At 49.3% G+C, this 24,906-nt stretch overlaps 2 protein-coding genes across 3 annotated transcripts in view; both read left to right on the top strand.

The window, feature by feature from the left end:
* The first annotated feature begins 7,514 nt into the window (after window positions 1-7,514).
* EGR4 (early growth response 4) lies at window positions 7,515-10,488 on the top strand. Of its 2 annotated transcripts, none has more exons than XM_072769827.1 (2): window positions 7,515-8,077; window positions 8,477-10,488. In XM_072769827.1, exons 1-2 carry the CDS (start codon window positions 7,633-7,635, stop codon window positions 9,793-9,795), a joined length of 1,764 nt encoding a protein of 587 aa, XP_072625928.1. In that variant the 5' UTR covers window positions 7,515-7,632; the 3' UTR covers window positions 9,796-10,488. The 2 variants fall into 2 exon arrangements, with proteins under 2 accessions (XP_072625928.1, XP_072625929.1); XM_072769828.1 differs by having other exon boundaries at window positions 7,881-8,077; window positions 8,480-10,488.
* Window positions 10,489-16,890: 6,402 nt separating this feature from the next.
* FBXO41 (F-box protein 41) overlaps window positions 16,891-24,906 on the top strand; it is a 28,065-nt gene continuing 20,049 nt past the window's right edge. The window contains exon 1 of the mRNA XM_072769820.1: window positions 16,891-17,301. The gene's annotated coding sequence lies outside the window, so the exon portion shown is untranslated. The remainder of the gene's footprint in view (window positions 17,302-24,906) is intronic.

The following is a 24,906-nucleotide window of genomic DNA, read 5'->3' as shown; positions in this document are numbered from 1 at the left end:
ATGTGTCCCCAGTCTGGCCTTTATGGGAACTGGTGTTAAGAAATCCCATTGAAGTTCCTTTCATTCCCTACCTACCCTGTACCAGAAACCTGCTGTATCTCATTGACAAAAGCAGTTCTGTTCTGGGCCCCTGGTAGCTGCTATCTGGGCAGGGGACCCCTGCAGCCCTCCCCCTCATGCCCTGACTGAGTATAGGCCCCTACTGGAGTCTTCACATGGCACACCGCATGAATGTGTGGGACCCACTGGTTGCCAAGCCGAATATGGCTCCAGATTATTCTAGGAAATAAATACATTGTTTTGCTCTGGATTGCAGGAATTGCTAATTAGGGATTTTTATTTTGGGCAGTGTTCCTTGGAGCTGGCAGACAGATGGAGTAGGCGACTTGCTCCAGGGGCACTGTTAAACAGAGGGAACTATCCATTTCTGCCCCTGTTAGGAGAATAGGCCCGAGCCCATTGCTGCCTAGCTCCACCCCTCAGGGCCTGAGGCAGAGGTCTCTTGGAAGGCTTTCTGGCTCCCAGCAGTTTCCTCTTCTTTGGGAAAGGCCCTCAGAACACAAGCACAAGCCCATTGTAGTCTTATCTGTGTATTATCCTGCCCCCTACCCCGATAATTTTTCTAGGGAGGATAGCAGGGGTCTTTCCTGGGATTTTTTTACCTGGCACTGAAAACAAGAATCCATTTATCACAGCAGGCTGACATGGAGAACACCGTATCAAGTTTGCTAGTGGCCAGGTTTTCAGTTATCAGTGAGAGAAAAGAAGAGCTGAGAGCATTTGAAAAATACTTAGCTCCTGATTCCACTAGCTCATGACATGCGGCTGTATCTCTACCCCCTTGTCAGTTGGTTGATTGGTTGACACTCCTTTGGATTCTGCTGATTAATTCCATTTGGGAGGGGGGTGCAGTTAATTTATTTATTTGGCCTAAATAATTCAGAGTGCATTTCTGTCACTTGCAACAAGAAGGCTGGCCTACTGGTGGTTGTCAAGGTTTGGGGACATACAGAAGGCTCAGGCCATGGCTCAATGGCCCATCTATGGCTAAACTGCCTGGGTTTTTTGGAGTTTTGCTGTGAGATCCCAATACATTGACCAATCTACTTTAAAGCAGCTTAAAGAGAACTATTGTGAGATGGGGGAGGAGAGAGGATACACAACAGTGAAATGAAGTCAGGTGAGAGGAAGCAGGAGAGGCCAGGGAGGAAAGAAATACACTGGGGAGATGTAGCAGGCTTGTTTTTGATTCTAATTCTGTTCTAGAGCTACAGCCTCTCAGTCCACTCTGGCAGCCTCTTTTTCACCTTCTCAACTCATGAATTGAACATCAATGCTCTGGGGATGCCTAGGTGGTTGAGCATTTGCCTTTGGCTCAGGGCGTGATCCTGGGGTCCTGGGATCAAGTCTTGCATCGGGGTCCCCACAGGGATCCTGCTTCTCCCTCTGCCTATGTCTCTGTCTCTCTGTCTCTCATGAATAAATAAATAAAATCTTAAAAAAAAAAAAAGAAAGAAAGAAAATCAATGCTCTGAACACCATTACCTAATCAAATTTAAACATATATCAAGGTTCGTGGCCATCATTGCCCACAAAAATGGATCTAGACTTCTATAAGAAGGGGTAGTGGAAGGATGATGATTTCAAATCCCAGGGTGGAGAGCAATGTGGAGGAGTCACTGAGTCCATTCCCCTGCCTCTGACCCTCCTGGAACCCATCCCAGTCACACCTCTTCTGTGATCATCTCAGAAATGTCCAGTGTTGACTTCGCCCAAGGAAGGATGAAGAATGGAAGACAGGAGAAGGGATAACCTCCCTCTCTCTTGTGAGAAAACAGCTAGAAGCTGCCTTGGAAGAGTTAGGAAGCTTACCCTAAACGGTTTACAGCCACCTAGCTCTCCTCTTCTCTACCTCCCTCATGACCCAAACTAGAAAGAAAAAAGAAAGGAGGGCACAGAAGCCCCCATACCTCAGACCTCACTCTAGTCAATGCCCGAACAGCCTCATCTCCAGTGCCTATTGTGAGGATGTGAATGAAGAGCATTAGGAAGGTTCTGCTGGATCACAGAAAAGGAAATACCAAGGTCCCATAGAAAGATTCCAATAATCTTTACAATGCAAATTAAATTTACAATGCGAATTAAGATATCACTGCAATACCTCTTTGTGCTTACCATTTGATTCTCATTTGCTTCTGTCTGGGTCCAAAATCAGAACAATTTTCTTAGAGGAAAATTTAACATTATATAATTTTGAATGTTTGTACCTTTGAATTCCAGTTTTTGGAATCAAGAACCAAAAGCCTATGGTTTTACTGTAGGTTCAGATGCTGGCACCATCATTTACTAACCTTGTAAGCTTGGGCAAGTTTCTTAACCTTGGGGTTAAGCATGGGGTCCTCAATTTCCCTCAAGTTGTGAGGCTTAAATGGTGACTATGTAAAATGCTCAATACCTGGTGAATAGTGCCCATAGAAAGTGATATACAAATGTTAACTAGCATACTTATTACCCCCACATTGGTGCCCCAAGTACACATAAAAGACTATGCACAGCCAGATTTTTATATCATAATGAAAAACAGGAAACTATAGAGTAAAAAACTTAAGTGCGTGTACATAATGGGATACCCTAGAGCAGTTGTTAACAACACTATAGATTTGGGGCACCTGGGTGGCTCAGCGGTTGAGCACCTGTCTTTGGCTCAGGTTGTGATCTGGGTCCTGGAATCAATTCCCACGTCAGGCTCCCTGCAGGAAGCCTGCTTCTCCCTCTGCCTGCTGTCTCTGCCTCTCTCTCTCTCACTGTGTCTCTCATGAATAAATAAATAAATAATCTTAAAAAAATACCCCAACACTATAGATTAATCCATATCATGATGGGAAAAGAAAAACCATTGGAGGTATAATGTTAATTACAAGAATATGTATAGTGTGACACCATTGGTATAAATGATGATGATGGTAGTGCTGAATAGATGAATAGATTAATGTTAAATGAATTATGCATGAAGAAAAATCCATAGGAATCAACTTGACACTATTTAAATGTATATATCTGGGTATAGAATTGGGAGAGATATGTTTATCTTTTTCTAATGAGCCTACTATGTTAATTTATGGGCATTAAGAAAAGAATAAAGACAAAAACCATAAACCAATGACTGGCCTTGGGCAGGGAAGAGGGAAAGGACAGAGAAGGGCCCTGACAGTGGGTCCCTTGCCTCAGGGACAGATGCTTAGACTCCTCCTGTCCTAGTGGTCAGTGTAGCCTAAAGGCGCTACAGGGGTCTTAAGGAGGGGAGTTGTGTTCTGCAGAGGTGTTAGTTGGAGGCCAAGTTCACCTCTGCTGCAGCTTCACTGGCCTCGTTCCTTGTTAGTCTGATGGTTGGATCCTTCCTCAGTCCTTGCATTTAAATACATTTTTTTAGGAAGAGAAAAGGAGAGTGAGTGGAGGGGGAGGGTGGGGAAAGAAGAAAGGGGAAGAAGGAGAGAGAGAGGAGAGGCTGAGAGGAAAGAGAAGGGTGAGAAATGCTCTGTCCCTGCATCTCCATGGCCCCAGGAAGTGGGACGCATAGCTGCTTCTCAGCTCTGTCAGGAGTCGCCATGGAGACTGAGTGCTGGCCTCTTCATGATTAATACTCTGAGGCAGCTGTCTTCTTGGAGTCTTTTTAAATATATACACTATTATTTGAACACAATGATATTTAGAGCAGAAAGATCAAGGTGGGGGGTGGAAGAGGGGGCCGTAGCATTACCAAAATGATGACAGGGGCTGGGCCCTTCCCAGAAGAGAGAAAGGGAGGCTCACTCCTCCCCATCCCCCTCTCCTCCCTCCTCCCGCCCTGGATCCAGAGCTTCCAGTCTTACCCACTGCAGCATCAGCATCAGTGTCCCAAGGGCCTGCGCAGTGCCTGGCACAGGGCTGTGCTCAATGAACATCTGATGAATGAATTTTTTCATTCATTAATTCATTCAGTAATTGTCTGTTCTGTGCTTGTCCAGAAGGTAAACTCTCTTTCCCCAGCCTTTTCCCATGGAAATCAGAAATTTCCTCTCACCCTCCCCAAGGTCATGAGCATGCATGGGTGCACGTGGGGCACACACACACACTCCCACCACCACTAACTTCCACAAGTTCCCAAGGACCTTGCATGTGCTCCTTCTTGGCACATGTCTGATATGATCCACGATGCTCCTATTCATGGCGGTCATTCCAGGGAATCCTTGCAGGGAAGGACATCAGCCAGATTGAATTTATACTTCATATCCTACTTGAAAAACTAGAGGGAGATCATCCATATAGGCCATCCTAGAGTGAATCCTTTGTAAAATGAATAATTTTTTCCTAAATTATCTTTGGGAATAGACTAGCCTGGGCTTGACTCTCAGTCCCACCACTGAATAGAAGTGTGGTCTTGAGCAAGTTATTTAATCTTATCTAGTCTGTTTCTTCATCTGTGAAATAGGTCCCTACTTCCTTATTCCATAGGGCTTTGGGATGATTAAATGATACGTTTGTAAAGTGCTCAAAGTGTGTGATTTTCCTTTTTTCCCTTCCGGTTCCTGCTTTTATATTTAAAGCATGAATTAAAGTAGAACTCATAGGTCTAAGCTCCTTTTTCTTCCAGCCCTTTCCAAAGACCTTTATCCTATCTGGGCCTAGAATCTTTTTTAGGGCTGTTAAAATTTAGGGATAAAGGGGCTGAGTTGGGAAGGGCTACAAAAGGGCTTTATATTACCTTCTCCTCCTCAAGGAATCAAATGCAGATGCAATTACCCTCCAGAGGTAACCACTCCACATGGGAGAGTGTGTGTATGTGTGTCCACTGAAGCTGAGTGGCTCAGAGATGGGGATGTGGGCCAGCCGATACCAAGAGCACAAGCTGTGTTCCCCATTTCCTCTCCTATTCATTCTTCCTTCTGCAGCTCTGTCCCCAGACCTGGCCTGTAATAAGAAGTTGGGGTGATTTGGACTCTTGTCTTAACATAGAGCTAGCCCAGTAGCCCTTGGCAGAGAGCAGTAAAGGCCTGGGAAGTTGCCAAAGGAGTAGGGGAATTATCTATGACTAAGGAGGAGGAATGCTGTGGCAGAGGGAAGAACAGCAGAAGGGATGGGGAACCTGGGGCTGGCCAATCTGGCCCGACGGGGCAACCTGGGGAGCCCTGGACACTGGCCTAGCCAAACCCCTCCACTCCTCCTCCCTCCCAGGCAGCAAGATGCCAGAATGGATTTGAGACATGTGTGCCCTGCGTGTCTGGTGTGGGCTCACCTGGCTTTGGCGATGCATTTGGATTACAATCAATCCCCCAGGTCTGAAATAGAGTATAATGGAAATAGTGCTCTGTGTGTTTAATCCTAATAGACATGTGCTGGATTTTTTCATTTCCTACATGCAAACACACGTGTCGCTAACCTAGAATTATATCTGTAGCACTTTTTAGTGCACATGTATGGCTCTTGAAAAGCCTTTGTATGATTTCCAGACACGGGGAGAAGATGAACACAAGTGTATCAACCCAGGTTTTGCAGGGATTAGGTGATGACATGTTCTGCGAACACACTTAAAAGGGTCACTGTAGGGTGGGGTTGGAGCAGCTGGGGTGGAGATGGGTCTTAGGGTCCTGGTAGACTCAAAGCCAAAATCTACCTTCTGGTCCTTAGTAAGCATTTAAGGAATGAATACTGTATGAATGAACACTGAGAAAATGAATGAATGAATTTCTGGACAATGGACATAGGGCAAAAGGCCTGAGAATTTGGTGGGGTTGGGGCATTCTTGGAACTCTTCCTAAAAGAAAAGTAACAGAGGGCAAGAGAGGCTGGGAGATACATGGCAAATCATACTATAGCCCACCACCCCTGAATGGCTTTGATCCCATTCCTAAGAAAGAGAAAGGAGGAAACCCCAGCTCTGCCCTCCCCATTTCCCAGCTCCCAGACTCCCAAGAATTGATGTTCTTTGTAAAGAAAACCGTGCTATCCCATGTATTTATTTAATCCCCTAATTTGGTCTCAGAAAGGAGGTAAATGAGCTAGAACACAAAATAAAACAAAAAAAATTTTTTAAAGAGAATGAGAAGGTAAGACAGAGCAAAACCACAGCAGAAGAGAAGTGAAATCAGGAGAGCAGGCAGGCTTCTTTGCTGGAACTGACTGACCTGCTGCAGCCAAGATTCACAGCCTCCTTAAGATTAGGGTTTTTTGTTTTTTTTTTCCCCCATAAGAAGCCCAATTATTCCAGGTGCTGATTCCAGGGAAATATATCCTGTGGATTCTCTGTGTGTTGCTGGGAATAACATCCTTAGAGTAAAAGTCATCTATATAAAGGCAGGGGGAAAAAAGTCTACAGAAGCATCTCATAGCCTGTAGATGAGGGAGGAAGGAGCACAAATTGGCCCTACTTCTATCAAAATTTTATATACCCTTGACCCAGAATTACACTGACTGGAATTTATTCCACAGATATATTCACATTTATATAGTTAAGAACTTGGCTACAACATTGGTAAAAAGCAAAGATTGGAAACTTCGTACATGCTCACGGATAGGGGACAAACTGGCCTCCCTCACAATGGAGTACTATGCAGCCTTAGAAAAGAGTGGTCCAGCTCTTTAGGTTCAGGCATGGGGCAATCTCTCAGCTATTATAAATGGAAAAGGGACTCCTGGGTGGCTCAGCGGTAGAGCATCTGCCTTTGGCTCAGGGTATAATCCTGGTTTGGGGATTGACTCCCCTATCCTGCTTCCTGCCAGGAGCCTGCTTCTCCCTCTGTCTGTGTCTCTGCCTTTCTCCCTGTCTCTTGTGAGTGAATAATAAATAAAATCTTTTTTAAAAAATGGGAAAAATTATAGTGCAAGACAGAGTGTGTGCTTGCATATGCATAATTTTTTTCTGGAAGCATACACAAGAAATTTAGATGTTGCTACCTCAAGACGTAGATGGGTAGGAAAAAGAGACTTTTACTTTTCGGTTTAGGATAAACCCTTCTGTACTAATTGACTTTTTCTCTCATCAGTAGCAAGCGCTACGGTCCTTTTTAATTGAATTATTTTTTTTCTAGAACAAACGAGGGGGGAAAAGCTACTAAGAAAATGACACACACACACACACACACACAAATGGGAGCAAATGGTGAATAATGGCAAGAACCTCTGTACTTTACTGTGTGTTCATGCATAGAATTTAACATGCTCTAACCCAATCACTCTTTACAGCAAATGTATGAAGTAGACGTACGTAGCTTCATTTCACAGGTGAGGAAACTGACATTCAGGGAGATTAAATGACCCAGGTAGTAGGTGGCAGAGACGGGATTCGAATCCCTAACCGTGGCATTGCAACGCCCGGGGCGTTCTGCCTCGCGGACGGCGGGCTTCTGCCTGCAAGGGGGAGGGGCTCTAACCCAACGCCTGGCTCCACGCAGCGCAGCGCCCCAACCCGGCGCACCCGCGGCCCCGGCGCGCACGGGGCTCCACGCTCGGGGAGCGAGCGCGCACGCAGCGGCGCGGGCCCGGCAGCGGCGGAGGCGACGTCACAGCCCGAGCTTTCCTTTTCGGGAGTCCCCGGCACACATCCTGTGTCCATGTTTGGGCATTTACGTCACGGCGGCAGGGCCGGGGCCTCCCGAAATGGCAGTGGCCCGGGGAGTCGGAAGCCCGGAGCCCGCGCGGCCGCTGCTATATAAGTGGGGGGGCCGCGGATCTGGGGAGCCCGGCTGCGCTTTGGAGAAGCGAGGAGCCGCCTCCCGAGGCCGGTCCCGGCGAGCAAGGGCGCCTCGGCCCCCCGACCCCTTTCCCAGAGGTGAGCACCTGGAGCCAACAGCCCAGGTGCTTGGGTCTGTGAGGCGCAGGGCACCCCAACTGCTGGCCTCCCCGTCACCCACGCGCCGCCAAGCCCAGCGGGCGAGGCCCCCGGCGCCCATCAGCCGCCGCCGCGCCATGCTCCACCTTAGCGAGTTTTCCAGCCCCGACGCGCTCTTGGTCATGTCCACCGAGGGCTGTTGCGCGGAACCCAGCACGGAATTGTCCCGGCTGCCCGGTAGGGACGCGCCAGCGACTGCCGGCTACCCCGGAGGTAAGGAGAGCGGCAGAGGGTGCTCAGACGGCTGCGCAGCGCGGGGGCGCATGGTGCCTGAGAACCTGCAGGGACTGGGACGAGAGAGCTGTGGGGGTAGGGGTGGTAGGAGGCTCGGGGATCCGAGGTGCGCACCCCCATTCCCAGCCCCTCTGTGCAGCCAACGCCTCCGCAGGAACCTGTGGGTTTACCAGGGCGACCTTTTGCCTGTGCACGTGTGTTTTGCGTGTGCATGTTTGTGTGTGCGTCCTGGGGCGTATGCGGGCCCTGGCTGGATCACAGTGTGCAAAAGGCACCTTTCATGCATCAGCGCGCCCCAAGGGTTTCGTGGGGAAGGGCTTGCGGACTCCGAGGCGCGCCCTTTGATGCGCCCGGAGCTGATTACTGCTCCCTCCTCAGCAGGCGACTTCTTGAGCTGGGCTTTGAGCAGCTGCGGCGCTGGGGGGGACTTAGCCGATTCCTGCTTCCTGGAGGGGCCTGCACCCACGCCCCCTCCTGGCCTCAGCTACAGCGGTAGCTTCTTCATCCAAGCAGTACCCGAACACCCGCACGACCCGGAGGCTCTCTTCAACCTCATGTCCGGCATCCTAGGTCTGGCACCTTTCCCCAGCCCTGAGGCTGCAGCCTCCCGGTCTCCGCTGGACGCCTCTTTCCCCGCAGGCCCCGACGCCTTGCTGCCGGGTCCAGCGGACCTTTACTCCCCGGATATGGGCGCTGCCACCTTCCCAGATGCGTTCTGGGAGGTCTCGCCCTCGGCAGGCGCCCCCTCACAGTGCCTGTATGAGCCTCAGCTCTCCCCGCCTGACGTCAAGCCAGGTCTCCGGGCGCCTCCGGCCTCTCCCGCGCTGGACACTGCCTCGGCCTTCAAGGGCCCCTACGCTCCCTGGGAACTACTCTCAGCTGGAGTCCCAGGGAGCTGTGGGTCACAGGGAGGCTACCAGGCCGCCCCCGACGCCCGATTCCCCTCCGTGGGGGCCAAGATCGAAGACCTGCTGTCCATCAGCTGCCCGGCGGAGCTGCCGGCCGGTCCCGCCAACAGACTCTACCCCGCGGGGTCTTACGACGCTTTCCCGCTGGCCCCGGGTGACTTGGGGGAGGTGGCGGAGGGTCTCCCGGGTCTCCTGACCCCTCCTGGTGGGGAGGGAGGGAGTCGCGGCGACGGCGGAGAGTTTCTGGCGGGCCCTCAGGCTCAGGTCTCCCCCCTGGGCCTCCGCAGCGCCGCGGCGGACTTCCCGAAAGCGCTGGTGGCAGACGTCGCTGGGAGCAGCGGCGTGCCGGAGCCTCCCGGGCCGCCGCCGCCCGCCGCGTTCCCCGCTACCAAGGCGCGGCGCAAGGGGCGCCGGGGCGGCAAGTGCAGCGCACGCTGCTTCTGCCCGCGGCCGCATGCCAAGGCCTTTGCTTGCCCGGTGGAGAGCTGTGTGCGCAGCTTCGCGCGCTCCGACGAGCTCAACCGCCACCTGCGCATACACACGGGCCACAAGCCCTTCCAGTGCCGCATCTGCCTCCGCAACTTCAGCCGAAGCGACCACCTGACCACGCACGTGCGCACTCACACCGGGGAGAAGCCCTTTGCCTGCGACGTGTGCGGCCGCCGCTTCGCGCGCAGCGATGAGAAGAAAAGGCACAGCAAGGTGCACCTCAAGCAGAAGGCTCGCGCCGAAGAGCGGCTCAAGGGCCTTGGCTTTTACTCCTTGGGCCTCTCTTTCGCCGCCCTGTGAGGGGGCAGTGGGTTTGTAGACGGAGGCGCCGCCACCGCCCGGCACGGAAGAGGCGACCCGGCCCGGCCCCCTCCCCTCTCCTCTCCCCGGCACGTCCCGGGGCGGGCCTGCCGTCCGGCTTCCAGTTCCCTTCAAGTGCCCGCCGTTCGCGCCTCGCTCAGCACCAGCTCCGTGGACAGCTCCCGCGGTCCGGGCGCTGACCCCCGCGTCAGCCCGGCTTTGAGGGGAGTCCTCTCGGGCCACCCCCTGGGTAGGCACTGCCTTGCGACTCACGACAGTCTTTTGGAACTGGCTTGGCGCACGCCCCGCGCCCCTCGTTAGACCCCCCAGAGGCAGGCTGGGGCAGCGCCGAGCCGGTCTCGCGCGGGCTTTTGTACAGCAATGTCGTTTCCAGCAGTCATTGGATGTAACGTTTTGCTTTGGGGTTATTTCCTTTTGTTGTTGTTAATTTTTGTAAAGCAGACGCTACTCTCGAGCAGTTGACAAAACTGTTTATTTTTGCAATTAAAATCATTGTGCTAAAAGCTTACTGGATCTGCCATCCAGGCTTCTGACCCTTTCCCCCAGTCACTACCCCAGGAGAATATGTGCCAGATGAGAAAGGAGATACTCACGCCAAAGGAATCATTACGCAGCTACTGTCGGGCTGTGGCACATAGTAGGCATTCAATAAACATGTACTGAAATAACAAATGCATTTAGTCACAACTGACCTAAGAGCTCAAAGTGTTTCTGAAACTTGAGAGTGATTGTGATGCCTAGGTGTTGAACATTGGGCAGATATTATCCGTAATCCTCACAATCCTGAGTGCAGCAGGCATGTATTCCATTTCAAAGATGAGGGAGCAAAATAGGTAACTTGCTGGGTAACCCAACTAAGAACAGACAGGCTCAAACTCAGATCTGTCTGGCTACAAAGCCAATACTTTTTTACTAACCCCCAAATGGTGGCAACTCCGCTTAATAGCACTGTTTGGAAAAGGCTTCCTATCAAGAAGTGAAATAGGTTTGGCAACTAGAGGGAGCCCCAGGCAGTAGTGACGGCAAAAGAAGACTGCAGTATGGCAGTGCTGTTTGTGAACACCCAGAGTACTGGGCGTCACAGAGGCTCCAGCTAGTGCCCATGCGTTCTGTTTGAGAAGCACATGGCTGTCATGGGACTCGGCATTCAGCTAGACCATGGATGGGCAGAGCCAAGCCCAGCAAAGTGGTTGCCAGATTCTCACAGTCATGATGTTAGTTGCTCACAAAAGGATATTTTTTTTCAGGTGATGGCAGCCCATTTACCATCCAGCCACACACCTGCCATAGTTGCTTTTCCCTAGCTCTCCTTCCAGGTGAACCCTTGGTAGTTTGGGGAGGGAATTTGGAGCTAGATGGGAGGAAAGCTGAACTCCCAACTCAAAAGCTTTTATACTCTTTCTGGCCACCTTGAGCATTAAAAATGCTGCTGTGCCACCCTATCTCTCCTCCCCAGTAACTTCTCTCTGCTAAGGAAAGGATAGGGCTTGTGTGCAGGTTTCAGTCTTTTCTCTTTCGAGCTGAGCTATTCTTGAGTTAAGAGTGCCTTATAGCTCTATGATATCAGATCAACCTGGCTTCCTTCAGTGTCAGACATGCTCACCCTCCACCCCACAGTCCAACTGACCAGAGACAAAATGATCAAGCCAGAGAATTCCACCCATTTCTCTCCCCAAGTATTAAGTACTTTCACGTGATTGAGAATCTTGTATCTAATAGACCAATTTGTGGTAAAGGACTCTGCATTACCTCTTCTAGAAGAGTTAACATTTTAAGAGTAGCCTGCAGCGGGCAATGCTTTAACCCTGTAGAGAGGCTCAAATGATGGACCATCCAGCATTATAATAGATAAGAGGTGGATTCACAGAGACACAAGATAATAATGATTTTCATTAGCTTACTATTTAAGTGACCACACCTTTCACTCACAGGCATGGACCACCTGACTTCACTTTCCGTGCAGAGTAGGGTATGGAAGAGCAGAAAGGCCCAGATTTCAAGCAACTGATTGCAAATCATACAACCTAAGCAAAGAAAGAAGGGCAGACAGGCTGTGGGTGGGTGGTGTCTAACCACCCTACCCTTACCCGCTTTAAATCATTCTATCAAGTACTGTCAGCACTATCATGCCCCATCTTGTCCTCACACACACTTAAACCTAAATATCACAGATGAGAAAATTGAACCCCACAGAAGTGACTTAGTAGTGCTGCTGGTGCCAGAGCCCAGCCTAGTTCTAGAATTCCGAGATGAAAAGTCCTTCCTAGTACTCCCAAAGGAAATGTCTCCATTTGCTGGATTATGAGGGAAGATAATGTTAGGCCAGAGATGGAAAGAATTTAAATCAAATAATCAGAAAATCTACCCAAACCCAAGACCCATAAAGAATCAAGGACAGGGGATCCCTGGGTGGCTCAGCGGTTTAGCGCCTGCCTTCAGCCCAGGATGTGATCTGGAGTCCTGGGATGGAGTCACGCATCAGGCTCCCTACATGGAGCCTGCTCCTCCCTCTGCCTGTGTCTCTGCCTCTTTTTCTCTCCGTGTCTCTCATGAGTAAATAAAATCTTAAAAAAAAAAAAAAAAAAGAATCAAGAACAAACAGAGAGCTCTTTCCTTACTTGCTCCTCTTTTTCATCTGGCCTTCAAAATGTGGGTATTTTCCCAGACGTAGTTCCTAGCTCTCACCTTCCTTATTTTAATACTCTTTTTGGAAAGCACATTAATTTCCAGGCCTTTAGCTATCACTGCTGCATAAATGACTTCTAAGCCAACCAGCCCTGGTCTCTACCCTAGCTGTAGCCCCTTGGTCATATTAATGAACACTTCCATATGGGTTCCCGCTGTCATTTAAAAGACTGTCGAAAATCATATTCTTTTATATATCCAATTTTCTGCTAATGGTAACTATCACCTGTTTGTGTGGGTCCTTAGACTCATGAAAATAATTTACAGTTCTATGGGATTCATGGTTGACCCCTCCTCCTCCTATATCCAGGCTGTCACTCAGACCTGTTGGATCTTATGAAGTTCTTCAGGGTCTTATCTACTCTCATGTATGGTACATTGTTCCCTTTTATGCATTGTAGTGTTTAGCTTGTGAGCTCATCTCCAGTGGGGATTTACCTGGGCAATAATACTCTGTGGCCTGGGTTGAGAATATGTTTTTCCAAAAAAAAAAAAAAAAAAAGAGAGAGAGAGAGAGAATATGTTTTTCCAGAGCAGTTTTGTGTTTTCTTGTGCCATGCTTCCCAAGAGTACCAACTAATGGAGATCAGTCTTTATGTTAATTTAGCCTGGGCTTCCTGTATCACGCAGGAGTTGTGAGTTATATTCTAACTCAGATAGTTCTACATTCTCATAGGCCACTTCTTCAGCCAGGGCAGCACAGACAAGCAATAAACCTCCCTCCCCATACCTCCTGGGGTTAGTCACAGAACATCCCATGCTTACATTTCTTGGTCTCCCAGCTCTATGCCCAATTCTGATCCGGATAGATTTTCTTTCCTTAATTGCAATTTTGGTTAAGCTTCTCAGAGGTCTGTTATATTTTGTGAGTCAGTCCACATATTCTGCAGCAGGAAGGTCTTTGGTTTATCTATTCCACAATATTAATACTAGAGCCAGAACATGTTAAAAATATTAAAATATTTCCTGTGTTTATTTTCTCTGTGCCTATTGCCAGTGCCTTAGTCCCTGCCACTTCCTGCACATACACAAACACGGTGGCTATGACAGTCAAATAGAATCACATAACATGTAGTTGGAAGGAATTTGTAAGAATATCCTTTCTGACCCCTCAATGTACAGGGAAAGAAACTGAGGCCCAAGAGATTTGGGGATTTTCTTAAGGGCACACAGATGGTGAGAGATGGAAGTAGGCCTTGAACTTAGGCCTTCCAGTTCCAAGATAAGTGTATATCCCTTTATCTACTCGTTCTACAAGTATTTTTTTAAAAGATTTTATTTATTTATTCATGAGAGACAGAGAGACAGAGAAAGAGAGAGAAAGAGAGGCAAAGACACAGGCAGAGGGAGAAGCAGACTCCATGCAGGCAGCCCGATGTGGGACTCAATCAGGGGACTCGATCGGGGACTCGATCCGGGGACTCCAGGACCACGCCCTGGGCCGAAGGCAGGCGCTAAACTGCTGAGCTACCCAGGGATCCCCTCATTCTACAAGTATTAATGAGCACCCACCATATGCCAGGCTAGTGGTTTCCAACTTACTTCTTTTCTAGAATACTTGAAGAATTCAACACATAGCTCAGTGACAAAAGGTCACTCTCATCCTAACTTTCACCATGGAGATACAGGGAAGGGTCATAAGAATCTTGATGGAGTAGGATACAGGGAAGAGTTTGACAAAGCAACCCAGAATGCCTGCTATTTCTTCCCTCATCCTCCCAACCCCTATGCCCTATTTGAGACAAGCCTGCACTGTACCAAACTGCTTCCTGTGTTCCCTCTCCCTCCATTCCACGTTGCACATCACTACTGATATAATTTCCCTAAAACATATTCATGGTGTTTTATCCCAAACTGTCCACAGCTTCTACCTTCCTACAAAACAATATACACTACAATGAAAGCCTTCCATACCTGATCCAGATTCATCTTCCATACTCTTCTGTCTTTTCTCCCTTTGCTCTCTCCTCTCCCCTTGTGTATTATCCAAATCCTACCACTCTTGATCTCCTTCAAGAGCAGAGACTATGTCTGATTCAGATGTGTGAGCTCCATATCATCATGCCTACTGCCCAGCACACTTAAGTGCTTAATTATTGTGTGGTTTGGTTAGGTAAAGGCCTAACGTGCTAAAAGGAGAAAGGAAAAAAGAGAAGGAGGAAAGAGGAAGGAAGGAAGGTGTTTGGAAAGCATGAAGCTGAGAAAAGATGAGAAGGGAGAGATAGGCAGAAGCAGGACTGGGGTCCTGATCCAATCCACAGCAGTCTCATGAGTGGGACCAGACTTCCGGGGCGCCTGTGCCTATCCAGTTCTTGCTAAGCCCATGATTCTGTACCTCAGCTCTGGGCTCCCAGATGTGTCTGCCACTCAATTCTCTCTCTTTTGGTTTCTCTGGCCCACATGGAGTGGGATTCAGTTTAACATTTTTAGAACTGTGGTTCCCATAACAACCAAGCAGGAACTGTTGTCTGTGAAATGTAACATGAGCACACATGCGCAATGCACACATGCATACACACACACATATGCGCACGTGTACATAGATGGGTACATTCCACACACACAAATGCATGCACACCCACATACATACACATGTATATTCACTAATAGACACATGCATGCACAGTGTACACCAACATGTGTACATATGCATGCATTTACCTATGCACATACACATATGTGCATATGCACAGATATATACCTGCATGCATACACATATGCACAAAAGCACATGCATACTACACAGGCATGCCATGTATTGTTTTTGCATATTCATAGGAAGCATAGCATGAGGACAGATAAACATCACCAGAACAAAGATAGAATCAAGACAATATATGGAATTTTTGGTTCTCTGCAAAAGTAGGTGGATTTAGGGAATCTGTACTTTGGCAGAGAGGGTGCAGTAGGCTTAATAAAGCAAAAGGGTTGCAGGAGGGCACTGTATTTAAGTGCAGACTTTGGAGTTTATTAACTTGAGTTCAAATCCTGACTGTGCCATTCACTGGGCTCTGAAACTTAGCTTCCCCATCTGTAAAGTAGGAATAATAATAATATGTACATGATAGATTTATTAGGATAATTGAATGATATGCATAAAAATGATTAGTAGGATGCTTGACACTTGGCTAATAGGAGCTGTTATCATTTAGGTCTGAGAGGAAGTGATTTCTCAGTCAATCAATCTAAGAAGACTTTCTGGAGGTGGAAAAAATTTAAAAGCTAGGGATGGAAGAGAAAATGTTGGGAGAAGGGTAATTTGACCTGACTGGCCACTGTTCAGCCGCAGTCCTTATTAAATTTGCCTGTCCTCAAAAGCCACCAGACAAATCTACAAATTATCTTTACTGATATTAAATGTTCAGTGCCTTGCCTTAGCAGGAGTAGGATGGGGCCAAGAAGAGTCCCTGTCAGCCTCATTTACTGGAGGATCTTCGGGCTATGCTGGATTTCTGTGCTGCTGCAGCCACACTGCCCCTCATAGCCTTGGCACTCAACCCTGCCCAAGCTCATCTGTGCCTTTGCCCAAGTACTGTCTCTAGCCTAGAGTTCATCTCCCCTTTTCCTTACCCACGTCCAGCTCAGCCCTGCGCTTGATAGCCTCAACACCATGTCTGATTTCTCAGGCCCCACTGCAGCCCTGTGGACTTCCTTCAAGCCTAGAACAGCCAGATTGTTCCTGCTTCGATGGCTGGATAGGCCTTAAGCCAAGGGCCCTCTAGATGCTCAAGTCCTAGGGAGCTGGGCTTCTCTCCCAACCAAGTTCAGGGCGTGGTGGGGGGTGGGGTGGAGTTTGAGAGGTGGGATTCGGAGTGTGATGGAGGTGGGGTGGGTAGGAAGGAACTAAAGCCGCAGGTCAGTCTCTGTCTCTTTTCTCCTCCTCTAGGTCCGGGATGGGATTTGTGATGGGGACAAGTTCTCCTCGATGGTATCCTCAAGGGCAAAATTGGCTCCTGGGAAAGCAACCACTCGCAGCTTTCCCGGTTCCCTAGGGATGCCCGGAGGGGATTGACTCAAGCCCTCGCTGCGGAGACCGAGCATCTGGCCCGAGGTCGCCGAGTGCACAATCTAGCGCGCGGCCCACGAGGCTTAGTGGCCGTGGCGCATGTCCCAGGAGCAGTGCAGCACATCCGCCCTTTTTCCTGACCCACGGAACCGTCTCCCCACCCCCCGGGATCTCCCCCCAAGTGGGAGCAGGCCCAGCCAGGGTGGCAGGGCTAGGACAGAGAGGTCTGAAGTAAAGGTGGGCAGAAGAGGTGCCTGGGGGCAGGGAGAGTGCACTGGGCGGTGCCGGGAGCCTGGAAGACCAGGACCCGGGAAAAGCGCGGCCCGCGATCCCTGCACCCCCAGGGCGGCGCCGCAGGCCCCTCCCCCATCGATGGCACCTTCAGCCCAAAACGTGGGGTCCCAGCGCAGCCGCTTCTGGCGGCATCTGCCGCTCCCCAGCTCGCGGGAGAGCCCGCCCCGAAGGAGGGGCCGGCTCCGCCCCACCTCCTCGCTGCCTCCCTCCCCCTTCTCTTCCTTTCCTCCGGCCGCGAGCCCCCTCCTCCTCCCTCCTCCTCCTCCAACCTTCCCCCACCCGGTTTGTGGGCCCCTCCCGCTGCGACTGGCTGGGAGGCTCGGCCGCCCCCGCCCCGAGAAGGAGGCGGGGGCGCAAGCCGCGGCGGCCACCCGAGGCTGCGGAGGGGAACGAGATCCGAGGCCCCGGGGCGGCCCTGCATCTGGACACGGCACGCGGGGGCTGCCTGTGCACCCCCAGCCGAGGGCCGCGGGGCCTGGCCTCGCCGCGGGGTGGAGGAGGTAAGGGCGAGTCATGGGCGCGCTGCGGGACCGCTCCTGGAGAGGGAAGGCAGGGAGGACACCAGCCGCTGCCTCCTCCTCCCCTTCCTTCTCCCCCACAGCCCTCGGGAGGCCCGCGAGGCTGCCGGACCGGGAGGGATTCTGGGCAGGCCAGGCCAGAGGCAAGGAAGGGGTTAATTTAAGAAATTAAAATCAGAACGTTTTGAGACCAGGCTTCCCATCCCCCATCCTAGCCAGTAGCTCCCGGAGCCCGGTTGGGGGGCGGGGGCGAGGGCGGGCTCCAGCCCCCACTGGGACTCTGGGTGTTGGAGAGCGGGGCCAGAGCGAGGGAGGAAGGGGAGCGCCCTCAAACCCAGCCCTCTCCACCTGCTTCTGAAAAGGGGTGGGGGAGGGGCTTGGTGTTGAGGCCTGGCTGGGCACCTGTGCGGGAGTCTGTGGGAGGCTCCAGGTATCTGTGTGCGTGTCGGTGTGCACATGTGACAGTCTGGATGATCTGGAGGTGTGCATGTGTGTGCACGCATGTTTCTGCCTCCTCATATCCCGTGCCTCCGTTGGTGACTGCCCACAGTGATCTGGATGTGTGCTCCCCACTGCATTGCTTTGCATGTGAGTGTGTGGCACGGCGCCTGTGTGCACTTGCCATGGTGTGCCTGTGATGGGGAGTGGGGCCTGCTCTCTTCTTAGGTCGGCCGTGCAGTGAGGAGGGGCCCAGATGGCTTTCTGGGTGTGGGATCCAGGTGCTGGAGCCATGTATGTGTGACCTTGGGAGGTGTGTGCATGTTTGCAGGAGCACAAGAGTGCGGGGGGAGCTTAGGACAGAAAAGACAGTGTCAGGGCTGCCAGGAAGCAGGGGACTGGATGCATTGACCCCTGTGGGTCTTCATTAGGCTATAGTGACTGCTCTGGGAGGTACACTTGTGCGGACCCAGCCCCAGATGTGGAGAGCCAGAAACCCCTCCCTCTTGGGGGGATTGGAGAGTCAGGGGGCATTCCTTTATTCTCCATCCACAGGGACACTTCCAGCTGCCTCTCCATCCTTAGAACACCTTCTCCACCTGCTGGCAGATGTTTCCTGAAAGCACTGAGCTTAGAGCTTCATTTCTTAGGCCTCTAAAGCCATCTATTAACATCCAAATCTTCTTTACCCATTTCTGTGAGTTCCACCTTCTCTGCTCCTTTCCTGCACGTTCATTTTTATGGAAAGAGGTAGAAAGAGCTCCTGGGCTCCGAGGGCCGAGTGAGAGGTAGAGGAGATGGCTGAAGCATGGTGGGAGATTTGGCGGCAGGGAGCATGACCATCAAAACCCAAACTCTGCTAACTTCTCAATTTTGCCTGATCTGAATTTAACAGAGAAAGATACAGAGAGGAAGTTTGGTGATATCCACATGCTTGTTTCTAGATTTAGGGATGCCTAGCATATTATTGTTTTTGGAATATTTGTAGCTGGAAGGGGGTGATGGTTGTTAAAAGATAATTGCCATCTACTTTTGAATTCCCTGGGCTTTCCTGCCTCTCCGTAAGCCCACCACTCCCTTTATTCATTCATTCAACAAATATTCGTTGAGTGCTATCTTGGGCCAGCCGACAAATATTGTAGACTTGGCGTGACATTCTACTCCCAGTCAAAAGTAACACATGTTGAAACTAAGAGTGTGGGTTTTTTTTAAAAAACTAATTAATTCATGAGAGAGATAGAGAGGCAGAGACACAGGAGGAGGGAGAAGCAGGCTTCCATGCTGGGAGCCCCACGCGGGACTCGATCGCGGGACTCGATCACGGGACTCGATCGCGGGACTCGAGATCGCAGGACTCCAGGATCGCGCCCTGGGCTAAAGGCAGGCACTAAACCGCTGAGCCACCCAGGGATCCCCTAAGAGTGTGGGTTTTGAAGTGATTCAGGTAGTGCTTGGTTCAAATCCTAGCTTGTCACTCATTCACTGGTGTGTAACAAAGCACCCCAGAATTTAGGGGCTTAAGACAATAGTGATTTATTATTTTTCATGGTCTGTGGGTTGGCCATGACTGTGGCCATAGCTGTGGGCTCACGTGGCACCTCTTAGCAGCATTCAGTTGAGGGACTGGCTGGGAAGGAACATCAAATTGGCCTTTCATCCTCCAGGGTCTCTCTACAGGTAGCATCTAATTAGTAATTTAGTCCAAGTTTTGTATATGGCAGCTGGATCCCAAATGGAAGTACTCCAAGAGGATAAGCCCAACTGCTTGTCAAGGCTCTGCCTGTGTCAGGCTTGCTAATGTCCCATTGGCCAAAGCAAGTCACATAGCCAAGCTTTGAGTCAATATGGGAGGGGACCACATAAGGACAAGAATCCTGGGAGGCATGGTTCCAGGGGGTCCATGAAAGCAACGTCTTCTCCTGTCACTTCCTGGCCTTGGGCAAGTGATTTGGCCACTCTGAGCCTCACTTTCCTCCTTCTAAAATAGAGGCAGTACCACCAACTTGGCAGCACTCATGAGGATTAAATGAGAAGTATGGTACCTGACCAGAATAATTAGTTGGTAAACGTTCACTGTTTAAATGATCAGATTGTAAGCATCTTGAGGGCCTGGCTGTCTGATTCATCTTTGTGTCTCCAGTGGCAGGCATGGCCCTTGTGTTTGACATCTCTTCATTGAGTGGATTAAAAAAATGAAGCAGGGAAGCTTGGAACTCTGCTATAGTGACAGAGTTTTTTTTTTTTTTTTTTTTTTTTTTTTTTAAGATTGTATTTATTTATTTATGAGAGACCCAGAGGGAGAGGCAAAGACACAGGCAGGGGGAGAAGCAGGCTCCATGCAGGGAGCCTGATTTGGGACTTGATCCCAGGACCCAGGGATCACGACCTGAGCCAAAGGCAGATACTTAACCCCTGAGCCACCCAGGTGTCCCTATAGTTACAGAGTTAAGGAGACACAGCAAGTTCTTACTTCCCAGTGGGTGGAAGTAAGCAGAGCCAGGGAAGCACTTGTTATTCCAGGTGATTCTTAGATTGACTTAATTATAACCAGATTCATCCAGTTCTATGATAATGAGTGGTAGAAATCACTTTGGCTACATGAAATCAATCAGTTCATCCATTATTCAGTGTGATTCCTCTAAGAATGATATACTGATGTCTACTGTGTGGGAGGAAGGTGTGACAGTAAATCATTTGCATTGCCCTTGCCCTCCAGTATATGCGTAGGGTGGGATCTGATGTGCAAACAAGTCCATAACCATCCAGCATGTGACACCTGTTACCATGTGTGAAGAGCTATGGTAAGGAGTGATTTGTGCTGTGATGTGATATGAGCTGAAGGAGAGAGTCAAGGAAGGCTTCTGGAATGGGTAGCATTTGAGCTGGGCCTGTAGAATTCACCATTTTGGAGAAGTCCAAGGAAGAGGGACCAGCATGAGCCAAGACTTGAGGGTGTGACAACACATGGTATTACTCAGTGTAGCTAAGCCCCACAGGGGTCATTAAGGATGCACATGGGGAGCAAACGCAAAAGCAAGGCTGGCAAGGCTGAGTGGTGGTTGGGTCCCAATCTGCTTTGAGGGCAAAGCACTGTGGACTTTACATCCCAGAAAATGGCTTGCCCTCAGAGATTTATTTTTTTTTTCAGAGATTTATTTTAGAAGAGTGACATGACTGAATCTGTATTTGCAGAAAACATAAAAATTCAAAGCTGGAGGAGTTAGAGACTGCAGTTAGCAATAGTATCAGTGGACCAGATAGAGCGGGATAATTAGGGTCTGGGGCAGGGGCTAGAGGAAATAGAGTCAAATATTTAGAAGGTAGTATTACAAAAACTGGCGATTGAGGGATCCCTGGGTGGCGCAGCGGTTTGGCGCCTGCCTTTGGCCCAGGGCGCGATCCTGGAGACCCGGGATCGAATCTCACGTCGGGCTCCCGGTGCATGGAGCCTGCTTGTCCCTCTGCCTGTGTCTCTGCCTCTCTCTCTCTCTCTCTCTGTGTGACTATCATAAATAAATAAAAATTTAAAAAATAAAAAATAAAATCTTTAAACTGGTGATTGAAAAGAAAAACAAAAACAAAAAAACTGGTGATTGATGAGGTCTGAGGGGGACTTTGAAAATTCAAACCCTCGGGGGTTGCATCAAGGTGTGGAGCAGATAATGAAGACATTGGTCAAGATGGGAAATAGGAGAAAGAAGGAGGCTTGAAGGTGAATATCGCGGTATGGTGATGTTACTAGCCATATTAAGCTCTGAGCCACCTATTAAAATATCCTTTTCATCCTCTCCCTCTCTATAGGCTGCTTGTAAGGAGCACTTAAAAAAAAAAAAAAGAATCGCTATAAATGTTAGGTCTAAGGCATTGGGCTATGTGTACCTCGGGCTTACGGAAGGGATGGTATAGATTAGAATTAGGTTATCTCTAAGAAGTATTTGAATATGTTCAGGTGTCTCTCATCTTAAAAACCCCTTCTACTAAAACAAAAACAAAAACCCCTTCTGGAATCTCCCATGCAGCTTCTTCACCTTCACAATTGAGCTTCCTGTGTCCACTCACTGTCTCTACCTCACTCTCCCCTCAACCCCATCAACCAGGCTCATCAAAGCAGTGCTCCCTGAAGTCTGCTGTGGGCCCTTTGCACCTCTGCTCTTACTTGTGTCATCAACTTCTGCTGTTTACATTATCATTTACTGCCCACTCCTTCCCTCCTTGACGCCCTCTCTTCTGAAAGGTTTCCCACCGAATTTTCATGGCTTCTGCTGGTTCTTAGGAACTTATTGGTTCCTTTCCCTCCTCCACCTCTCTGAGGATCCACCTTTCCCCAGCTCTCTTCTCTCTGCACCCTCTGCCTGGTCCGACTCATTTACATTTACGCTTATGTTGCCAAAACTGTTTTTTGCTCCACGTTGTGAACTATGTACCGATGATCTATCTCTACTTCCAAGGCCCACTGGAACCTCAAACTCATGGAACTTACAACTAAACTGATGTCTCCCCCAAACCCGCCTTGCTTCACTTTCCCTCTGAACTGAACCACAGCCCCATCTACCTAGATGCTCAAAACCCAAACCTGAGTTTGATCCTTCACCCCTCCCTTTATTTTTTTTTAAAGATTTTATTTATTTATTCATGAGATGGGCGGGGGAGGGGCGGAGAGAGAGAGAGAGGCACAGACACAACACAGGCAGAGGGAGAAGCAGGCTCCATGCAGGGAGCCTGACATGGGACTCCATCCCGGGTCTCCAGGATCAGGCCCTGGACTGAAGGTGGCGCTAAACCGCTGAGCCACCTGGGCTGCCCCACTCCTCACTTTAGTACCAGCCACAATCATTCTGTCACCAAGTCTTCTCGACTTCCCTTCCTCTGCTGCTCCTGCTACCTTGGCTAACAATTTCTACTTCCAATAGCCTTTTTCCTGACCCTGTTCCTTGGTAGTCCATTCTCTCAGTTGTACATCTGATTAGATGGGCCATTCTTCATCCCACAAACACCCGTGCAACTACCCCATGCCGTGCAGTGTTCGAAGTGCTGGGGAAGTAGCAGTAATTGAGACAGAGCTTACATTTTGGTTCCCAGGGGGAGGCATACTTTTTTGTCTTTATGGATCCCATTTTTGGTGCTCAGAATGCCTTCCTTCCCCTCCCCACAACCTCATAATTATACTTCCTCACCTGACTCTTCTTTACTCTTCCAGAGTCATCTTAGATGCTACCATCTCTGGGGGTTCCCCAGTTGCCCAATTCCTCAAGCTAAGTTGAGTGTAGAATCCTGTTCTTACATAGCATTAATTTCATGACTGTATCATCTAATACCTCAGTCTGTTGGAGGAGACCACAAGCTGTTTGAAGGCAAGATCTGGATCTTGCTGGTCTGAGTGTCCTCAGCATACCTAGCACAGCGCCCTGATACAGTTCATGGCACAGAGCAGGTACTCAGTAAATGTACAATGAATGAATTCATGTTTTAATAAAGCTCAGGACAGAATTCGAGGCTAAAAATACAGATTTGCAAGAATATTAGGACTTTTAATTACAAGGGACAGAAATCCCACTCAAATTATTTTATGCAAAAAGGGATATGTACCAACTCAGATAACTAGAAGGAAGGGGGATGAGTGGGTTTGGGACATGACTGCACCTGGGTTCTCAAAAATGTGGTGAGGACTCTTTCTAGCTCTTGGCTCAGCTTTACTCTGTTGTTATAATTTTTTTCCCATCACGCATGGGCTTTCTCCATGTGGTAGGTGGAGTTTATAGAAGGCCAAAACAGCTTCATCATCCTAGCATATGATCCCAGAGGAGAAAGAAACTCCTCAATCTTTCATTGACATTCCCAGTGAAGGACTCTGTTGGTTCAGCTTGAGGAATGTGCCCATTCCTGGGTCATTCATTGTGGCCAAAGAGATAGGAGCACCATGACTGCACAGGCCTGGGTCATGCAGCCCTGTCAGAACTACAGGGAGTGGAGAGGGGCAGCTCACCAAAGAAAGAATGAGATGTTGTATTACCAGAAGGTGGAGAAGAATTGTCGAGCAGATAAAAATACAAATGTCCACTACAGGAATTCTGGCAGAGTCAATGAGAATGTGACAGTAAACAGGAGCTGGAGAAGACACACATCTTGAGATGGTCGGCCTTGTTTGAAGAGATGAGACTCACACATCTGAAAAGCCTTAAAAACAACAAAAAAAGACAATACCTCTGGTTCAGCCTGGAGAATTCTTCTACCCAATGAAAACCTTCAGCTGGATTTGGAAGAAAGTAGACTTGAGATAGGCATTTCAGAAGGGAGAAGGGACATAACAGGGCCCTGGGGATGGTGAGGGGCAGGGCCAGGCTCAAAAAGGAGGCAGGTCTTAGGGCTGCAGATGTTGCTGATTTGGGAGACTAGAATGCAAAGGAAAATCTCCAACTGTTCTGTTATGATACTAATAATACAGGACTATGATAGAATTTGAACAGGCAACACTTCTATTTTTCGGTTGCTTCCTCTTTGCCTCCCCCTCCCTCCATCACCTTCTTGCCTGCATTCGGGCAAAGCTTATGCTCATGCTGAGTAAGTGTATACATCTTAGGCAAAAATATTCCTAAGAATGATTCATAGTCATTCCTCTGCTCCAGCCTGTGGAGGGAAACTAGGGGGCAGGCTGGCCTCAGGTGAAGAGCCACCTGGACCCGAGAAGTCCCTTCCTTCTGCTTTGCACATCTACATTCAGGCCTGCACCCTCAGACTTTCCCCTTTCTCAGAGCCTGGCTAGCAGGGTGCTGTGCAGGAAAAGGATGCTTCAAAAGTATGTGGAGAGGGGAGGGAGAAGGCTGACCAGTTCTGATGCCCTGAAAGTGCCCCCACAAAAGGGACCAGCACTTAGTTGGGATGGGCAGGTACGTACAGGTGCCCTGATACCAGGCTGACCATACATTATGGAAAATTGTGTTCCAGAATAGTTGTATGTGTGTGAGCTGAATTCTAATTATAACATCTTTGGTTGCTTTGCCAACTTCTTCAATTTTATCTATAGTTATTAATCTAGTCAGGTTTTCTATTTCTTCTTGAATCAATTTTGATAATTTATATTTTCCTAGAAAAATATTCAGTTCATCCAGATTTTCAAAAATTTGGGCCAAGAGTTGTACCTGGTAGCATTTT

Source organism: Canis lupus, chromosome 12, assembly GCF_048164855.1.
Source record: "Canis lupus baileyi chromosome 12, mCanLup2.hap1, whole genome shotgun sequence".
NCBI classification, from domain to species: Eukaryota; Metazoa; Chordata; class Mammalia; order Carnivora; family Canidae; genus Canis; species Canis lupus.
This window is presented reverse-complemented; position numbering and strand designations above follow the sequence as displayed.

Bases quoted from the DNA above. Each gene is read 5' to 3' on its own strand.
- EGR4 (XM_072769827.1), top strand. From the start codon at position 7,633: ATGGCAGTGGCCCGGGGAGTCGGAAGCCCGGAGCCCGCGCGGCCGCTG. The intron at 8,078-8,476 runs GTAAGGAGAGCG...CTCCCTCCTCAG, and splicing joins GACTGCCGGCTACCCCGGAG to CAGGCGACTTCTTGAGCTGG.